Source organism: Vespa crabro, chromosome 2 (assembly GCF_910589235.1).
Source record: "Vespa crabro chromosome 2, iyVesCrab1.2, whole genome shotgun sequence".
Classification (NCBI taxonomy): domain Eukaryota; kingdom Metazoa; phylum Arthropoda; class Insecta; order Hymenoptera; family Vespidae; genus Vespa; species Vespa crabro.
In genome coordinates this window covers 10,899,134-10,918,100 of record NC_060956.1, presented here as the reverse complement: position 1 = coordinate 10,918,100, position 18,967 = coordinate 10,899,134, and the positions used below count along the sequence as shown (strand labels likewise).

General features: G+C 30.3%; 1 protein-coding gene and 1 pseudogene across 1 annotated transcript; one reads left to right on the top strand and one right to left on the bottom strand.

Moving 5' to 3' along the window:
• Positions 1-285: 285 nt before the first annotated feature.
• On the top strand, positions 286-2,883 carry LOC124421883 (annotated as a pseudogene).
• Positions 2,884-14,155: 11,272 nt separating this feature from the next.
• On the bottom strand, positions 14,156-17,774 carry LOC124433135 (forkhead box protein J1-A-like). The gene is made up of 4 exons (XM_046982788.1): positions 17,099-17,774; positions 16,529-16,814; positions 16,138-16,316; positions 14,156-16,067 (listed from the first exon to the last, which is right to left on the bottom strand). The coding sequence occupies exons 2-4, from the start codon at positions 16,773-16,775 to the stop codon at positions 15,591-15,593; spliced, it is 903 nt and encodes a 300-aa protein (XP_046838744.1). The 5' UTR covers positions 16,776-16,814; positions 17,099-17,774; the 3' UTR covers positions 14,156-15,590.
• Positions 17,775-18,967: the final 1,193 nt, after the last annotated feature.

Below are 18,967 nucleotides of genomic sequence, written 5' to 3'. Positions count from 1 at the left end.
ATAATAAACTAAAAAGTGTGAGTTCACAGTCTACTAAACTACTTACTTATACGAAATCAATGGTTACGTACATGTAAATAGTACATAGGAACAGCATTCTCCGCTTGCATTCGTAGTTTATATTTTGTCCATACTTGTCGCTGAAATCACGCTCCCAGTGAAAAGTGAAAACAACCTTTAAGGAGTTCGTGGTCTCGTAAAACAAAATCACCACACAGTCACAACTGATAGTCATGATAGTAAATTTATTAGGCGCTGTTGGATACCTTTAAAGGTATTATAAATTTCAAATTCGATATCATATCTATCAGTACCATTGATGTTATATTTAATACTTTTTTAAAACTGAAATGAAAAAATAGTAAATTGAAAAAAGTTCTTTACCGTACGAAGAGATTAATAATAAGTAACCATAAAAATATTATTGAACGATTAACAAGTGTAGTAGTAATATATTCATATAAAAGGTTCGATCACGTCGAACCTTTTATTCGTCTACTTGGCTGTTATGTGACCTTAATAGATTTACATTGTTGTGAACATCTTGTTATATTTTTTGCCAACGTAGCATTATCTTGTATACATAATTCTTCCGTTTGTAATAATTCTATTGTGAATATTTTTCGAGATAACCTTAAAAATTTGATTATTTATAAATTAATTGTATTTAAAATATTCCAACGACTGGGCACATGATGTGATATATTTTGAAGAAAAAAAATAAGACCAAAGGACGAGGAGTTGTTAAATTAAAATTGGCCTTATGCGCGAAACATAATGTGCAAGTTGCTATTCACGAACCCAGACATTTATTTGGAGGTTTGTTACTATAAAAAGTTGAGACTAAGAAAAGTCGAATAATTTTGTTGATCTGATCCTGCAGAAGCTTTGATCTTCCAATATAATGCATAACGTAGCCTCTTAACTAGAAACATTGCTCTAACACAATGGATTGAATATGCTAGGATCCATCAAGAACATCTACTTAATTTTATGGTTTTTATTAAATTTATAGTCACTTTGTTAAGATCTATGAATAATGGATTATTTTTTAACAAAACTATTTTGGGATGCGACAAGAAAACTACTGTATTCTTATTTAAACAGTATAAGGAAAATAGAAAGATTAATTTTAGGAGACAAGAATACCATAACATAGCTATCAGCTATTTCAAAGTATATTTTTCTTAAGTACAGTATTATAATCTTTTCAAAAGAACAATAATTACAGTAATTTATTTAATTAGATGATATTATCGTCTATTATCAGTCTCAATATTCCTGAATATTTTGATCTATTTCTTGCAAAGAATTATTCTTGTTTTCCAGAGGCAGATAGTACGAAATTGGATGTTATTCGAGATTTAGAGAAAATAGTTATACATGGTGGTGCCAAATAGTAGATATATAGCTTTTGTGTGTATATACTTGTTCTAATACAACTTATATTAATTATTGGTGATTATATATTGTTATATTGAAAGATTTGAGCACATAGCAAGTAATACCAGTCCGGAGACTAAATCGGACAAACATGTATGCATTCAGATATCAAATTAAAATAATCCAGTTAATCGGAACAGATTTCGGAGAAGATTATTTATTTGGAGAAGATAGATTATTACAATAAGCTGTTCGTCAAGTAGGTTATATAAAAAAGGATATCATTATTATTGGAATTTATTTTATGTTGTATATTCGTTTATGTAAAAATTTCATTTTTAGGAAAATTAATTTCCTTTGTACAAACACATTGTATATTATGTATGAAAAGAAAAGAAAAGAACAAGTGAAATGTGCATGGAAGCTCTGAAATATATCTGTGAGAGATTAAAACATATAGAAGTCGATAGTAATAATGATTCTGAGTTAATGCTTGGTACAACTTTATTAGAATTCTTTCTCAAGTTTCAACGATATGCTATGTAAGATATAAAAGCAATGAATTATTTTAATGATCATTTAATGTATCTTCTTTAAAATAATTAATTGTTTTATAGCCTGGACCAAATAGTTTATACCAAAGGACAATTGGAATCTATGAAAATACGAATAGTTTAGAATTGGTGTAACATATTGGTTGGATATTGCAGTATATTAAAACGAATCGACAGAGCTATTGAATTTGATACATTACAAGCGATTGATAATATTATGCGATATACATGCAGTTGACACATTAATGATTTTTTATCCAATTGGACACAACTGGCATGACCCAATGTTGAAGAATCTTATACATTTGTTACTAAAATTTTAGACATACGTTATTAATATCTTCCAATTTTTTTTCTATCATTTTTTATATTCATGATCGTATTAATGTGAGTGAGAAAATGATGTTATAGGACATTTGTAAGTGTTTCTTTGCATATGCAGATAAACTGGCTACAAAAGCAAAGACTACAACAAATTTAGAACAGTTTATTGAAAATAGCGTGTATCTAATGCTCGATGCTGTGCTATTAATAATATTGATTATATTAGTACATTGATTGATCCATTGGTGCAAGTGACTTAGACTTACAATCGTCGATGGTTTAGGAGAAAACAAGAAAGGAAAAGAAAATAGGCCGTACGTTGCAAACAAATTCTTTAGCTGATCGTTGCTAATGCGGCAGAGACTGTGAAAAATAAAATTTATGAATTGTTAGAAGTTATTGCGCACAAAATGGAACTTAGTATGAGGCTGTAAGTAAAATTCCGTCTCATGCTTATAAAAAAATTAATGAAAGGTTTATCTAAAATTTGTATAAAAATATTTTATCATTGTAGATACTCATGGAACGAGCAGATTTACTTCATGATAAATCCATGCAAGATAATAATGTAATTGACACATGTAAGAATTTAATATGTATATAAATCTGCGATAAAAAATAAGAATCTGTCGAATATTTTCTTAAAAATAATTAGTGAATATATACGTATATTATTTTAATACAATTTAAAACTTGAGTTCATTTCCATACTACCTGTGAGATAGAACTTTCAGTGTTTTTTTTTGCGTGATTTCTCCTTTAAGCTAGTCATTCTATATTACTTTGGCTATTACTATTACTACTATTACTACTACAAGTATTATTATTATTATTATATTATTATTATATTATTATTATATTACAATATAATATAATAATAATAAAATTATATTATTATATATTATTATTATTATTATTATTATATAATAATAATACAAATAATAATATATGTAAATATTATTTATATATATTTGGATATTATTTAATACATTTTATATTATAATAGTAAAGACTAAGAAACAGTGTAGAAACAAATGCAAACGATCATAATGTAGTAAGACAAAGAGAAAAGATAGCGGACGAAAACAAAAGAAAGATTTCGTACTTTTTTTCATATTTTGCGTTTGTATTAGACGTTATCTATCAATGAGCGGTCATGCATCGAAATTATCAAGGATACGATTTGTTGGATCGCGCTCAAACTACGTAAAATGATACATATTTCCTTTTTTTGTTATCCTAAATTACTGTCATCATATGTGTCATAATGTATATTATATAAGTATATTCTTCTGTTTCTTCTTATTACTGTCTCATTACTTTATTATTATATTATATATTATTATTATAGTAATAATAATAGTAATAGTAATAATATAATGTGAACTTCTGCACAGGAAACTATAGCAAAATAGCGCTGAGAAGAAAATCTCATAGATAATGCGGAAACGAACCCATATTTTTTTCTTTATTAAAAATAATATATTATGTGTTTACTAATTCTTAATTTTAAAAATATTTATGTAAACATTTCATAGATCGAAATACGCAAAAAACTTATAATAATTTTAATTTAAATTGTCAGTACTTAAAAATTTTGATATCGCAGCTGTTGGCTACTTAAAGTGTAAACAAAACAAATTCTTTGTTGCTTGAACTACTTGCCGAGTCAGTTGCCTTTTGCATTTCAAAGAATAAACAATAGAACTTTTTCTTTCTAAACGTGAAAATTTGAAAATTAATACTTTCGCTAATTTTATAATTATTTAAGTAATTTATAACATATTCGGAATACATTTAATTAATATTTAAATAATAGTAAATCTGTTAAATATTAGAAAGCTCGTAATACACAATAAATAGTAAATAATCTTTATCTAAACTTCCAATATTTCAAAATTTTGAATTCGCGATTGTTGAATACTTGGATAATATAAACAAACACGAACTTTTGATTGACTTTAACGGTTATTGAGTCAGTTTCCTTTTGAATTTCGGCGAGTAAACATCGAAACCCTTTCTTTTTTATTACATTTTTAAATAATAATTAATCAAATATTTAATCAATTTTGTTGGTAAAAGAAAAGTCTGGATGGAGTCCAGAATGAAAAAAGTCGAATAGAGTCATTACCTTTGAATCAAGAAAGTTGAGTAGAGTCATTGATAAAAGGCAAAGAGACTTGTAGTATCATAGTTAGTGAGTCTTAGAATAAATTAATCAATTTTTAGTAAAGGATTTTTAGCAATTAATATACTAATTCTTGTTTCTCTCTCTCTATACTCTTTCGATTTTTTTTCAGGCTTGCGTTAGAGTTTCGTTAGATTTATCAGTTTTCTTCCACGTTTTAGAATAAGGAACGGTTTTAGTTCTTTGCCATTAACAGTAGTTATCGAATGCTCTATAGTAGTGGTTAGAGCACGAACCAAAGAAGAGGCTATATGTCGAAGAGACCTCACAAATGCTGGCTCAAAAGGGCAACTATTAAACTATTGAGTTATTTTTTAAGTTTCCTCAGAATCTTTCAAAAATGGTTCTTAGTTATATTTTAATTTTACCATGTCACTCTAAATGCTCTTATGGTGATGGATATAATGGTGTAGATTTAAGAAACTGAGACGCCATTATATTCCTTATCCATTCCTACATTGTCATGCGTACGCGAATAGAATTATTTCATATTTTATGCATTTTTATTATTAAAGTTGAGTAATAAATTTTTCGCACTTTTTTTCCAAAATTGAATTAAAATTAATTTAATTAATATAATTATATTTTGTTAAAATATAATTTTATTTTAATAAAATTAAGTTTTACGTTAAAGTCAAATCATAATCGTTTTTTCTTTTCTAAAGTTTAATTAAATTCATAATTTTATTTTTATAAAATAAAATTTTATTTTAAAGTCATAGCTACGAAACTTATAAGATATGACGATCGTGAGGACCACTGAAACTGCACTGAATAAAGGTGCACATGGAGCTGAAACAAGTACACAAAGATGTGTGCCAAGATCGTCCTTTGCCACGCGTCACAAAAAAAGAATATTTGTTTAGATTAGAATTCTCATTTTTTTTCTCTTTTAAATTTAAATTAAATCAAATTCATAATTTTATTTTTCATAAGTAATCTATATATTATTACGAGCTGACTTAAAAGAGTTCAGAGTGAATTCGGAATTAGAACACCATTTCTAGGTACCTAAAGAATTTAACATATAACAACGGGTTGTTGTCTGTATTCAAAGGGAACTCGGTCTGAAAGGACGTGACTCGCGAACATTTTGAAATATCTGTATATTTTCTTAAGAGACTTTGTAAGATTGCTCTTTTTATATCCTCTCACTATTCTTTTCTATTTCCTCTTGCTTCTCTTCTTTTTAGGCTTGATCATCGAAGGATCATTAGGTAGAATCATCGGGTGGAACTCTTGGGGAAGCCCTCGGTTATGTGCCCTTGGGAGGGATCTTGGGTGAGACTCCTTTTTCCAATATCAAAAAATCAAGTGCGTTTTTTATACTCTGGTTTCGCTCAGGTGGAACGATCTTCAATATCTACTCCTCAATCTGAATTCCATCGTTCTCACGCGCGTATAATTTCCGACTTTCTTTTCTACTCTTTCTCTTCTTCTCTTTCTCTACTAACGTTCTTTTCTACTAATTTCCTTCCCCTTTCTTCACTTCTTTTCAGGTTAGATCATCAAAGGAAGGACCATTGAGTGGGACCTTTGGGAGAGGGTAGTAGTAGTAGCAGCAGCAGTAGTAGTAAGTAATAGCAGTAAGTAGTAGTAGTAGTATAATAATTACTTTAACAAAATTAGTCAAGAATATTAATAATTGTTGACCGCAGAACCTCTTTGAGTTAATTTGGATATTGTGATTACGTGTAAATATTCTATTCAATCTCTAAGTTGCAAAATTTGCAATTTATCAAAGTTAAAATGACAAGGAATTATTATTATCAATCATATGGACTTTAATTTACGCCAGAATGATAATGAATTGTACAGCAGCCGGAGAAATATATGTACCTCGTTTTTTATTGCAGAATGGACAAATCATTCTCATCATGACCGTATATATTACATCGAATAAAACAATTTTATAAATTATTGATTTTATCCATGATTCCTCATCTATACCATAGAAGATGCTGCTCTATTTAATCAAAAATTATAATAAAATACCTATGATTCTAACTGAAGATTTCAACATTAATTTTACATCAGTTGAACGTGGCCAATAATCAAATTTCTAAGTTCGAAATTCAACTTGTATATGAATAACAATCCAGCAGTGTCAATTAAAAAATATAGGATTGTAATCAACGCAGTATTCATCAGATATTAAACAATCTGAAATCTGCAATTTAAATATCATATTTCAGTTATTACAAGCCAATAGTCTCTTTGATGGATTATAAGAGAATAGGCACATTTAGAAAATAATAGTATGAGGTCTATCAAATAACTATCCGACCTTGTGTTATAGCAGGAGAAAGAGGATTAATAGTGAGAATATTCGGAATAGCTAATAATCGCTTTTTCGCGTTTCTTTATGTGTCCTCCAAGTCATCGAATCTTCTTCCCTTAAGAGGATTTTTCAATTTGAAGAATAGCCAGATTAGAATTTTATGGAACTTGACGAAACTGAACAATGTTGTGTTTCACAAGAAATTGCAGGATAAGTTGCGATGAATGTGTAGGTCCGTTGTCATGATGCAGTACCAATTCGGCACTTTTCCACAAATCTCGCCGTTTCCTTTTCACTGCGTCATGCAGTCGTTTCAAAACTTCTTTGTAATACTCTTGAATAGTCAAGTGATGATTTTAATTAATTAAAACTCGAACTCGTTCCACATTTTCAGCAGTTCTATTCGTTATGGCCTGCCAAAATGAGAGTCATTTTTAACTAATGTATGACCACTTTTAAATCGCTTAAACCACTCTTTAAGCTGTGTATCACTCATGGATTCATCTAGAAATATTACATTGGATAGTTTTCGAACACGAATGGTCGAGTTTTTGGAAAAATTTAATGCACACTTTTTATTAAATGTTGATGCATTTAGTCATCGTGAAATGCGACGCGCACAAAATTCAACGTTTACTCATTGTCGATTGAAGACTCAAAGGACCATGCTGCCGGTCAGGGACACTCATAAATGTCCCACTAATGATGAATAGCTACTTTAAACAATAGCACACTTAAGTTAGAGCACAACATCGAATAATCAGATTTCGTATGTGCAAAGAAATATTGAATAAAGAAATATAAAAGAAATATAAAAATAATATACGTAAATATACATTGCAAATATAAATAGGGATATTTTTATGAAAAAATGAATATAAAACTAAATTGATTCTATGAGTTCTCTAAGCACGTGCTGATTACACATCTATTTTTTTTTTTTTTTCAAGAGAAATGCCAAGAATAACGTCTGCGCTAATAATAAGTCCGAGTATAATTCTTGACCGATTTTGATGAACAAGATCTTTTTTTAAAAATGAAAATTTAAACGAGGGTATAACTTTCACAAATTTTTGAGAAAGCTTTTTATGCCTAAACTATTTTCGAAAGTCACCATTTTGGGACGTAATTTTTTTCAAAGAAGATAAAATGAACTCCGGCGAGGGCCACCGGTGGCCCGCACTAAACTGTCTCATCGGACGGCGCGGACCACTGGTGACCCGCACTATATTGTCTCATCGAATGGCGCGGGCCACCGGCGGTACGCATTCGATTGTGTTCTGAATTATTAGACTATTAGACACAGAAAATTAAAATAATGAAAATTTAACGTCTGTTCATTAAAAACATTTATTTTTAATAATAATTATCATTAATAATGTATCAGAAACATAAATTTTGTTCAATAACATAAACATAATAATACAGTATTATAAAAAAACACAAATACAGTAAAAATAACATAAAATCTGATACTATTTTATTTATAACTTCATTATTTATTGTTTTTTGTGTAATTTGTTAAAACATTTCAAGCAAAGTGTTGGCTGACTCTTGCAATGCCCACAATACGTCTTAACTTTTTATTTTTTGTAGTATTGTTAGTGGCATAAACTCTGCCCTTTTTATTGGACATATTTTTATAGCATTCCTTGTAGTGTTTACGGGATTCTCTTGCAGATCCTTCATATGATTGAAGAACATGTTTATGTGATGGTATATAACGGCATATTTATTCATTGAGCAAAAGGTAATCGATAATAACTTCCCTAAATCGTAACATAGTCATATTTTTAGTGCCCCATTTTTTATAAATATACCACGCATTCACGAGGGAAGTTCCGCATATTAATTCTATTATTATTTTTCGGTACCATTTAATGGTTGTTCGTAAACAACTGTAGTATGCCGATAGTTGATCTGATAAATCAACACCTTTTTTTGCAATATTATAATCAAACACAGCATCGAGCTTTACTGGACCATTTGTTCCTTGCATAAATTTAAACAGGTGATTCTTTGAGGTAGTTAAGATCTCAATAAGATCTCACTGTACTACAGAGCAAACAAACAACGCGTATGCAGGTATGAACAGGCAATAATCACGCGCCGCCAGATGAAGCGCGATATTAATTCGAGCGCCGCCTCATAGCAAATCAAACGAAAATTGGCCCCGGCGTGAACGTTAATAGAATTAAACTATCACGTTGGAATTGTTTTATCGACCGTGAATTATATTAATAACGTTGTGAACTTTATAATAGATTAGTCAGGTATTGACGATCTGTTTTTCACGAATTGTCGGTAATGTTTTGTATAACAAAGATAATATGCTAAGATAAATTTAATAAATTTTCTTCTTTCATTTTTGTCATTTACAATTATGATAATTATCAGAAAGTGAAAATTATAACAATTACAAAAATAAATATTATGATTTATAATATTTTTTCTTAATTTGAAAATAATCACTAATTATTATTTCGTAAAAAGATAATTAGATATGAGGAGTTATGATTATGAAAATTATATTTTTAAATAATTTAAAAACTGCGCCAAAATTTTGTTTATTACTAGAAAGAACGAACTGCACAGTGGAAGGTTACTTGTAGTCCTCTAGAACCTGATAATAGGACGTGATCAAATTTAAATTGAGTAAAAAAATATAGATTAGATCGATCAATAATTTGCATTTTTTCGGTTAAATTATAAAGACGAAGCGATCAAGCGAACAATGAGATAAGAGGATAGTCATAAAGCAGAAAATCCATCGTGATTACACGAGCAATATTTAAATTATCTTCAGTAAATTCAAGTAAACGAGAAATTAAAGCTGTTCGATAAGATGAAAAATCAAATGATCGTTATATTATATTAATCCCTACAATTTCTAAAAGTAAAAAAAAGCGAAAAAATATTCGAAGCTTATTTTCCTGCGCAAACGTTACGAAAAGTGCGTATAATTAATTTTCCAAAATAGCAATGTTGTATTAAAATATATTATATTTATCTTTCACTGTTAATAATGAAATATTATCCTTCACTCTTTTTTTTAATTTATATTATTATTATATTTATATTATGCCAAACATAATAATAAATTATTATAGCAGTATAATGATTTAAAATTCAATTAAAGTGGATCAATTATTAACAGAATTTATTTTTCTCTCAAATGGCCGTAGATTACTATCGGCAAACACCCATTACATTATGGAAATATTATACCAATAATATTATATCAACGTAACATCGATTAGATGTCATCGTGGGATTAGATTTTTACACGGAAACTTGTGGAATCTCTCTGTATTATATTACAGTCATGGTTAATTGTGTAGTGATTGAAGTTTTCGATTTGGCGCCGGTCTTGCTATCTTTAACCAGGGAGAAATCTCCTCCATTTAACCTTAGAAGCCAGAATTCTCGGTAAGTGACATGTCAACCCAGTATCGCGAATTTTAGAGTAGAATCATTGTCAGCCTGTAGGTCTCCAGATAGTACTTACGATATAACCAAATCTATATCTAAATTATGTAACATAAGTTTTACCAGGCGGATGGCTGGATATATTTCAGTATTTTTTAGAATTTTTATTTTTTTATTGTAAATACTTGGATATAATATGTATCAATTTAATATAACTAATCATATTTAAGTAGATAATAAGATTAGATAATATGATAAAACAATTTCTTCTTCAAAGAATGAACAGTAATATTCCAATTTTTTTATTATTGTTTCAGATTTAGTGTAATATCTTCCAAACACATAGGTTTAAATGTTTTACAGCAAAGCATAAAACATTTCAATTGTATGATATGTAGAACTGTTCTTTTCTACTTTTTGGTTAAATAAATAGATTTCGCTGTATACTATCGATTTTTCCCGTTCTCTTCCAAAATGCAGTGAACCGTCTTTAATAATGAAAATGCAAATATAAAATAATTTTACTCGCGTACACGGAGCATTATAGATACAGAAACGGAATATTAAATTATCTCCCTTTTTCAAATCTACCTTTGCACTCATCATCATAAGAACATTTTGAGTGACAATATGGTAAAATTAAAAAAAAATTAAAAAAATTATAGATACAGAAACGGAATATTAAATTATCTCCCTTTTTCAAATCTACCTTTGCACTCATCATCATAAGAACATTTTGAGTGACAATATGGTAAAATTAAAAAATGACTAAAAGCCATTCTCGAAAGGTTCTGGTAAATCTTCGACTTGCAGGAAAGACATCTTGAGAGAATTTCAATGTTTACTCGTCGAGATCCGGAACAATACTGATCCAGTAACCGTCAAAGTCAGTCAACAGTCCAAAGTTATTGACATTACACGTAGCCAACAACCACGAGAATAAAATTTTAAAGTATTAAAATTTTAAAATATTAAAATTTTAAATAAAGATTATTTTAAATTTTTCGCATATTTCGAGCTATGAAATGTTTAAATAAATCTGCTACTGTTTAAATTTTATTTAGTTATATTCCGAGCACATCTCAAATTGTTTAAATAATTCTAAAATAATCGAAAGTATTATTTGTTTAAACTTACCCATTTGGAAAGAGACTGCTTCGATCTTTATTCATCGAAATTCAAAAGAAAACTGATTAGATAACAGTCAAGACCGAGCGTTCAAATTTTAATTCTATTTAAATACTAATTTAATTCTATTTTACGTGTTTCGAGTTATAAAATGTTTAAATAAATATGCTATTGTTTAAATATTAGTTAATTATACTCCGTACAATGTAATAAAGAGTATTTGTTTCGTTATAATTGAGAATTTTCTACATTTTTCTTACCAAAAATTCTTTTTCCCTTGGCGGAATGCTTGTTATGTCACAAAATTTATAAATTTCTTCCTTTTTTCTTTTTCTCTTCTTCGCGAGATGAATGTATAATTTCCATATAGAAGGTGTCCTGCAACGTAATGTACATTGAAACTGTGTATTCTTTTTGTTATTCTAAGTCAGTGTTAATACACATACGCCCTAAAGTCGATTGTTTCAATGTTATAACGAAAAAACAAAATTACATAAAATAAGAATAATATTATTTATTAAAGATAATATTATATATTGATAATTAAACAATAATTAAAGAGAAATGTCTAAGCTATATTTATGCGATGTTTTTACTTAAAACGACAGTCAATTTACCAATATTATCTTGTATAGCAAATATGGAAAACAATTCGCTTCAACTTATGCGGCAACTTCATACTCGACATAATTCATGTAAATTTACATGATACACCTTTTGAACATATCGACAATTGTAATATTTATATGGCTTTTATTATGTTTATATGGTTTTTAAGCGTTCATCTACCTTCCTCTCGCAATTTACTTATGTTTACTTTTCCTTTGTTTGCTTGAAAATTGAATACGACTAGCCAGGATCAATGTTGCATCTATCGATCGTCTTCGATTGCATCAATCGAATAATCTGAACGCTGCCATTAAGATATATGTATGTGTACGATATCTATTAACAAAACTGAGTGTCAAAAATTGCCGAATCCGTGACTATATGGTTAACGTCAGTGTCATATGAAAATGTACTTATAAAACATATACGCCACTGCATAAGATGATAAAATAATCGAATAGGGAAAAAAACCGATTTGGTGTTATATGAACGAACTCTTAAAAAGCTGGATTTATAAAAGTGTTTCACAAAGAGAAGTCGTAAATTCATCTTATATATAGTTTATATAAAAAAGATATTTTAACAAATTTCTCTACTACTATAATTCAATATGTTGATGATATTGCGATTTATATTAAATTATCATCCGTAGATACAGAAAAAGTAAACATCGAAAAAGCTATTACCACCATTCAATGTCGACATTTGATCGTATTCTACCAAAACTGTACCCAAAGAATATATCATCTAGGGACATTTACATAAACTCAAGATATTTAAAAAAAAGTAATGTTTCTTAAATAAGTATTTAAATGTTTCTTCTTTAATGAGAAATATGGTCAAATAAAGGAGTAATTATTAAATGTATATTTTCTAAAGTATATTTCGCAATATTACAGATTTAATATATTATCAATACAAATGATGGAGACAACCACACTCTGCACCCGGCGTCTATACAATATGTTTAATTATCCTCGATATCTAGCCGAAGTGAATAACTGCAGTTTCTTCGAAGGCACATGCAAATCCATGAAAATTTATCCGTATCGATCGTTAAGAAAAATCATCGTCAATAAATAAATGATTCTTCCCAATCTTTTTGTAATCCTTTTAATCGATTCTAAAACTACACAGTCGAGAATCGGTGAGAAAAGCTACTTTGTGAATACTAACAAAATGTACGAAGAACGAAACGGTTTAGCGTTATAATATTTATAGATTACTACACGCAGAATTATACAAGAATTAGTTTTATCAGTTTCAAAAGTGGCGCCAATTCACACAATAATACTTTATGTAAAGACTACGATCTCTACGGAATATCGTCTGTAGTTCTATTAATAAATTATTATATTCCACTAAAAATATAATATACATTATACACGTCTAGATTTAAAACCAGTGGAAATCATATTTTTAAAATGTCTTTTAAAATGGCGGCGAACAATTCATAGAAATGTATTTTATTTCTTTTTTTTCTTCTTCAAAATCCACGAACATCCGATTCTCAAGACGCACTTTCACAGTTGTCTTTTGACAAGTCGTACATCTAACATACATATAATACAAATTATAACGTAATATTATATAGGCTGACACAGACGTCAATATTTTTGAGAACGTATCATTATATTGTTACGTTGTTGTTACGTTCGCTGACGATATTTTGAAAGAGTGAACTACAGTTCGTTATTTTGTTCACAATTATTAAGATAATTGTTTAATCCTTACTTTGGACGGATTAAGACAAGGTACGAATCATAGTGTTACGATAGACTCTTCGATATGGAACTTTATATTACTCTTAAAATTGTTTTACCATTGCAAATTACAATTGTGCACTCCACGCAAAAAGGATTAATGGTGAAACCTATTTTACAAGAGACATATCGTTTAATCCAAGTTCTATATCTGGTCCGCTAGTTGTAGGATCTCGAATTTATATTTTTTTTTATTTTATAAACGACATCCTCTTAAAGTATTTATATACTAACAAGAAAAAATTCATCGTTTCCTGAGAGTGTAACAAAATATTTTTCCTTTTTATATTCGAAACTAATGTACCATATTTCAAAAGAAAAGAAAGGAAGAGAACCTACAGCCATGCTAAATGGTATACTAACGAATTAATAAAAAATCGATATAAATTTCATTTCAACATAATGCTAGATCATTCCAATATAATTAAATATAATTAAAATCTTTTATAACAAAGATAAAATCATGCAAAAAATAAAAAAGTAGTACTACGTTTATCGAACGCGTTTAAAATCGATCCGAGAATTATCATCCAGAATTAAAATGTAAAACGTAAAAAGGAAGAGATAGCGTAAAATTGAAAGTATAATTATATAAATATTTTTTCCACGTTCGCGTAATATAATCGATTTCTTCGTAATGTTTATTGCCATATTATGGCATCGCGTATTTAAAGGGAGGGTGCTGCACTCTATCATTTTTACTAACACGAATAATAGTTTTATACGGAATCCATCGTTAGAAATGTATTTTGCACAAATGATACTACTTTCAACATCGATTTCGCGATTGAAAGATTATTATAATTATTCTTATTATTACTTTATTTTTCTTTTCAGTATTATATTTAAGAAGATAAAGACGATATCTCTCGAGCTATTCGATCAATCCGAAACTCGAATTTTTCGTCTCGTCGTGTTATTGTTTTACAAAAAGGCAAACGTTGCTCAACCATGATTACAAAAGAGCAGTCGCTAATTAGCCGAAGGCACGATGCGTGAATCGCTGCGTCACAAAAAGGTATAACCCCTTTATTTTCACACGTATTAGTCATAATTATTAATTACTATCGTTCGTTATAAGAATAAATATAACTAATGATTATAGTGCAATTATATAACGAATAAACTTATCTATCCGAGCGTATAAAATACAAATCGCTCTCGTAATATGTTGATGATTTGAAACAAAGATCATATATACGGCGTATCTCACTTAATTACATCAACTAAAATTTTTTTACTTGTTTTATCTTAAAAGAGCAATATGCAAACTTCTTCAACGAAGAAGTTAATATATTTTTTTACGGAAAAATTATTAAATGACCGAATTAAATGAGACACCTTCTATACTTGTGACTTCACCAACTGTTGTTGAATTAATTCAAAATCGAAATACTACTTTCGAGTTTTGAACAATAGATAAATATCTCATTATTTACAGCCGCCTTGTTCGTTTGTTGAATTAAATATGAAAGTAGAATGAAAGAAATCGAATTCTCCTGTCAATATTGTCAGAACGCAACGAAAATATTTTATCATTTTCATATGTAATTAACGTAATCTAATTCTATAATTTTATGCTTCACATGTGAGAAAATATCAAATAATACAGAAGTATTCATCATTGGTTCGTTCTCCCATCGCTTCGATACAAGTTCAACATTTATTTGATTTTTTTCACACGACATTGATATATTTATAATAGACGGTATTAAAGTTTTTTTATGAGTCGATCGATTACTAATAATACATGAACTAAAATCGTTTACGAATAAGAATAGCAATTGCTGTTTACTCGAGTAAATAAAATTTAAAAAAGATCAATTAGAAGAAATTTCAAAAATCTCCAAAAAATGAATAACTTATCATGGATGATTTTTAATCAACTTATTTCTTAATTCTTTGAAGAGAAACAAGCGATAGAAAAATATTTAAAGAGTATCCAAAAGAGAATCTAAGAGATCCAACTGATTCTCATCCCAGCCTGCTGTGGCGATCAATAGACCCGTGAGATCATCTTCGGTGAGATTAACTTGCGTTGATTCAGGTACTTCCGAGAGTGTGTCCGGTATCGGAGGTGAAACGCTGCTCGGTGGTGTTTCATAAAGGGCGGAAAGACAAGTGGTAAGTGGTACACAACTGTTCTGCAACGAATGGTTGCTTATTGAGGTAGAAGACAACGTCATCGATGTCGACGTCGTTGTCGTCGTCGTCGTTGAATTTGTGGTGTTGTGTTGTCTCCTCGATCCTCGATTACGTTGAGTTGTCGAAGCACGTCGTCTCGTTCTTTTACCCTCTTCCATACGTTCCAAGTCCAGTTTCCAAAAGCCACCCTTTCCCGGCTCATCTTTCGAACGTGGCAATTTGACGAAACATTTGTTTAACGATAAATTATGCCGAATCGAGTTCTAAGGATGAAAAAAAGAAAATCAAGATTACCAATGAATTCTACGATCTCATAGGAGCTAATATTATTACCTGCCAAGCTGGATCAGCATATTTGTAGTACAAAAAATTTTCGCGAATCCATGCATAGATGTTCGACAAGGACACCTTATTATTATTCGCACGCATTGCGAGGCATATGATCGTAGCGTAGGAGAATGGCGGTTTTGCGTCTGGATCTGTCCGATATTTATCGGCGTTTTCTGCAAGATCTGATGAGAATAAAGACGGAGTGATAATCTTTATTTAATAAAGCAGTGACAAAATTCCATCACTAGACAATAGGCATAATATATTTAATTAAATAAATTTTCGCAAATGTATTTCACTGAGATAAAAAAAAATGATGAAAATGACGGAAAAATTAAGATTCGTCATATTATGTGTTTCATCCGTCCGTGTACACCAATACAATGTTAATTACCTAATTCGGCCTTAAGCAAAGGTGACATCTTCTTTGGTGGTTTTCGTACCAACGGTGGAGGAGATGGCGAACATGGTGGCGTTGGTAAACCAGACGCACTCGTGATATCTAACGATTGCAGCCACGAAAGACTCGTCAGCTCTGCCTCTACTCCGTACTCATCAACCTCCATGTTCTTCGATGGTGAGGATGAACCGTCATCCATCGGTATCTCAACCTCGGCCAACTCTATCCTCATTCTCACCATCTCTCATCACCCAAGCATGAACTGCGCGATAAGCGCCTTCTGAATACATATACGTTACATATACATATACAAATATGCATATATATTTACTAAAAGAACGAAGGTCCTGACATTAAGAATTTATTGCTTAACGTTTCTCTTCGTTGATTTTCATTCCTTAGAAAATTTTTATTTGAAAGATTCCGCAACGGTTTTATCAAAACAAATGTAAATATTTTTCATATGCATATATAATTAACTTCAAATTACGCCTTATACATGATTCGATCATGTATACGTCATCGAAATACGAGGGCTTTCCAATTTTACGTAGTTCGACTTACCTCTTCTTTAAAACTCGCACTGATCGTCGAGATACACTATAAAAAACAAACACGCAGAAGGTATGAACGTTGATGATCTTTTATAAAGATACTACAAAAAATCAAAGAGAAAAACCTTGCACTAAAACTATTAAACGACAAATTGTATATCGGTGATATCGAGGATGTTTCCGTAGCTTCACAAAAGATATGTTTCGAATTAATCGAATCGATCATATGATTTTTGAAAAGTTTATTTTTAAACAAAAAATTGATTTAATAAAGTGATCTCGATGAAACGAATTTGAATAGGTCAATGATAGTGAAGAAGATCGATGAATGTATTCACGAGATACTAGAGACAAAAGAAAGAAGAAACAGAGACAATTCGTTGCGTTGGTCCGCATGATCCCTCGAGTTCGACTGGTAGTTCTAGTAGTCGAGGGAGCTCAAGCAAGCAACCCCCTCTGCACCTTCAGCCCCCACTGCCAGTAGCAGCGCCGTTGGTAGAGCTGACAGGGCATAAGGCGAGCAGGTCGGTTCTGTGCGCGTGCGGCGACAGGTGCTGGGCTCCCTTTCGCAGGTGGACCATATATGCACCGCTGGGAGTATAGACTCGACCCTCTTTTTCCCTCTCATGGACTCACCACCCCAAACACACGGACTCGTCCAAGGGAGCTTACCCTTGTACTACCGTCACGGCACACAAGCTCCAATTTTCTTCTATCTCCCATTCGTGCGCAGAAAAACCTGAACGATATAGTCTCGAAAGTCTAATCTCTGATTGAAATTTCTATTATTGATATTAAAAATGTGGGATTTTGTTAAGTAGTGATTTTGGCCTTCTTTACATCAATAATTCTGCAAATATGATTGGACAGTTGCTATTGCCTACGAATTTAGAAAATTCAACAGGAATTAAAGTAAATGTAAAGAAACGCGAGATAGATCCATTATTGCTATTGATATTTCATCGCATCGAGTCATTAACAATACACATAAATCTATATAGAATGTTCTTAAAAATAAAGAAAAATCGGTACTTATATATTGTTTGCATTTGGTGCTTTAATCTTTATAGAAATGATATTATAGTTATACATCTTAAAGTGAAAAAATACTAATATTGTGATTTTACTATCAGTACCTAGTTATTATCTTTTACGTGCAAGATAGCACGTGCTTATTGATTTGTAGAAGTACAATTCCTTTTTTCTTACTATCTTATTCCTCCTACTTCCAGTTCAAGGGCATATGAGTTTCAAAAATCTAATTATATCTGAACAAAACTATAATTATATAGGTTTTCAGTTTCTCATATTCGACCAATTTTTATAGTAATTCTGTTCGATTAACAAACACTTAAGTTCGCAATCGAGTCATTAAGATAGTTATTTCATAAGTACAATTTCTTAAAATAAGACAAATTTATTACTTATTTTAATACTAAAGAATACCTTTTATATAGAAATAAGTTAGAAAAATAAGAAAGGAACACAATGCACTATTCTAATTTATTGGGATTATTTATTTCAGAAATTAATTGATCGGATGAAGCCATAAGCAATGAATAATATTATAAAAATAATAGTTATTTTAATAGAACTATGGAAATGACAACGGTGGATGGACAAGTTAAGTCGAAAAGAAGTTCGGGGGTGTGGCGTTCACTTGGCCAGCTTGGTACAGGTACGCTCCATTGATCGAATTGAGGAGGCAGCGACCGGGTGGCTAGCCCGCAGAGAAAAAGAGAGAGGGAGAAAATAACTAAGTGAATGTGTGTATGAGAAAGAAAGAGAGAATGGGAAAAGGACAAAAACGGGGTGGAGAAAAAGAGCCGCGGCCATTCGAGTGGGACGAGAATGGCGCGGAGATTCTTTCGTGACTCTC

What these genes read in the sequence shown, in the direction of transcription:
- LOC124433135 (XM_046982788.1), bottom strand. Translation starts at nt 16,775, where the DNA reads ATGGTGAGAATGAGGATAGAGTTGGCCGAGGTTGAGATACCGATGGAT. An exon ending in TTTGCTTAAGGCCGAATTAG is followed by an intron (nt 16,317 to 16,528) that starts GTAATTAACATT and finishes TATTCTCATCAG; the next exon opens with ATCTTGCAGAAAACGCCGAT. An exon ending in ATGCTGATCCAGCTTGGCAG is followed by an intron (nt 16,068 to 16,137) that starts GTAATAATATTA and finishes TTTCATCCTTAG; the next exon opens with AACTCGATTCGGCATAATTT.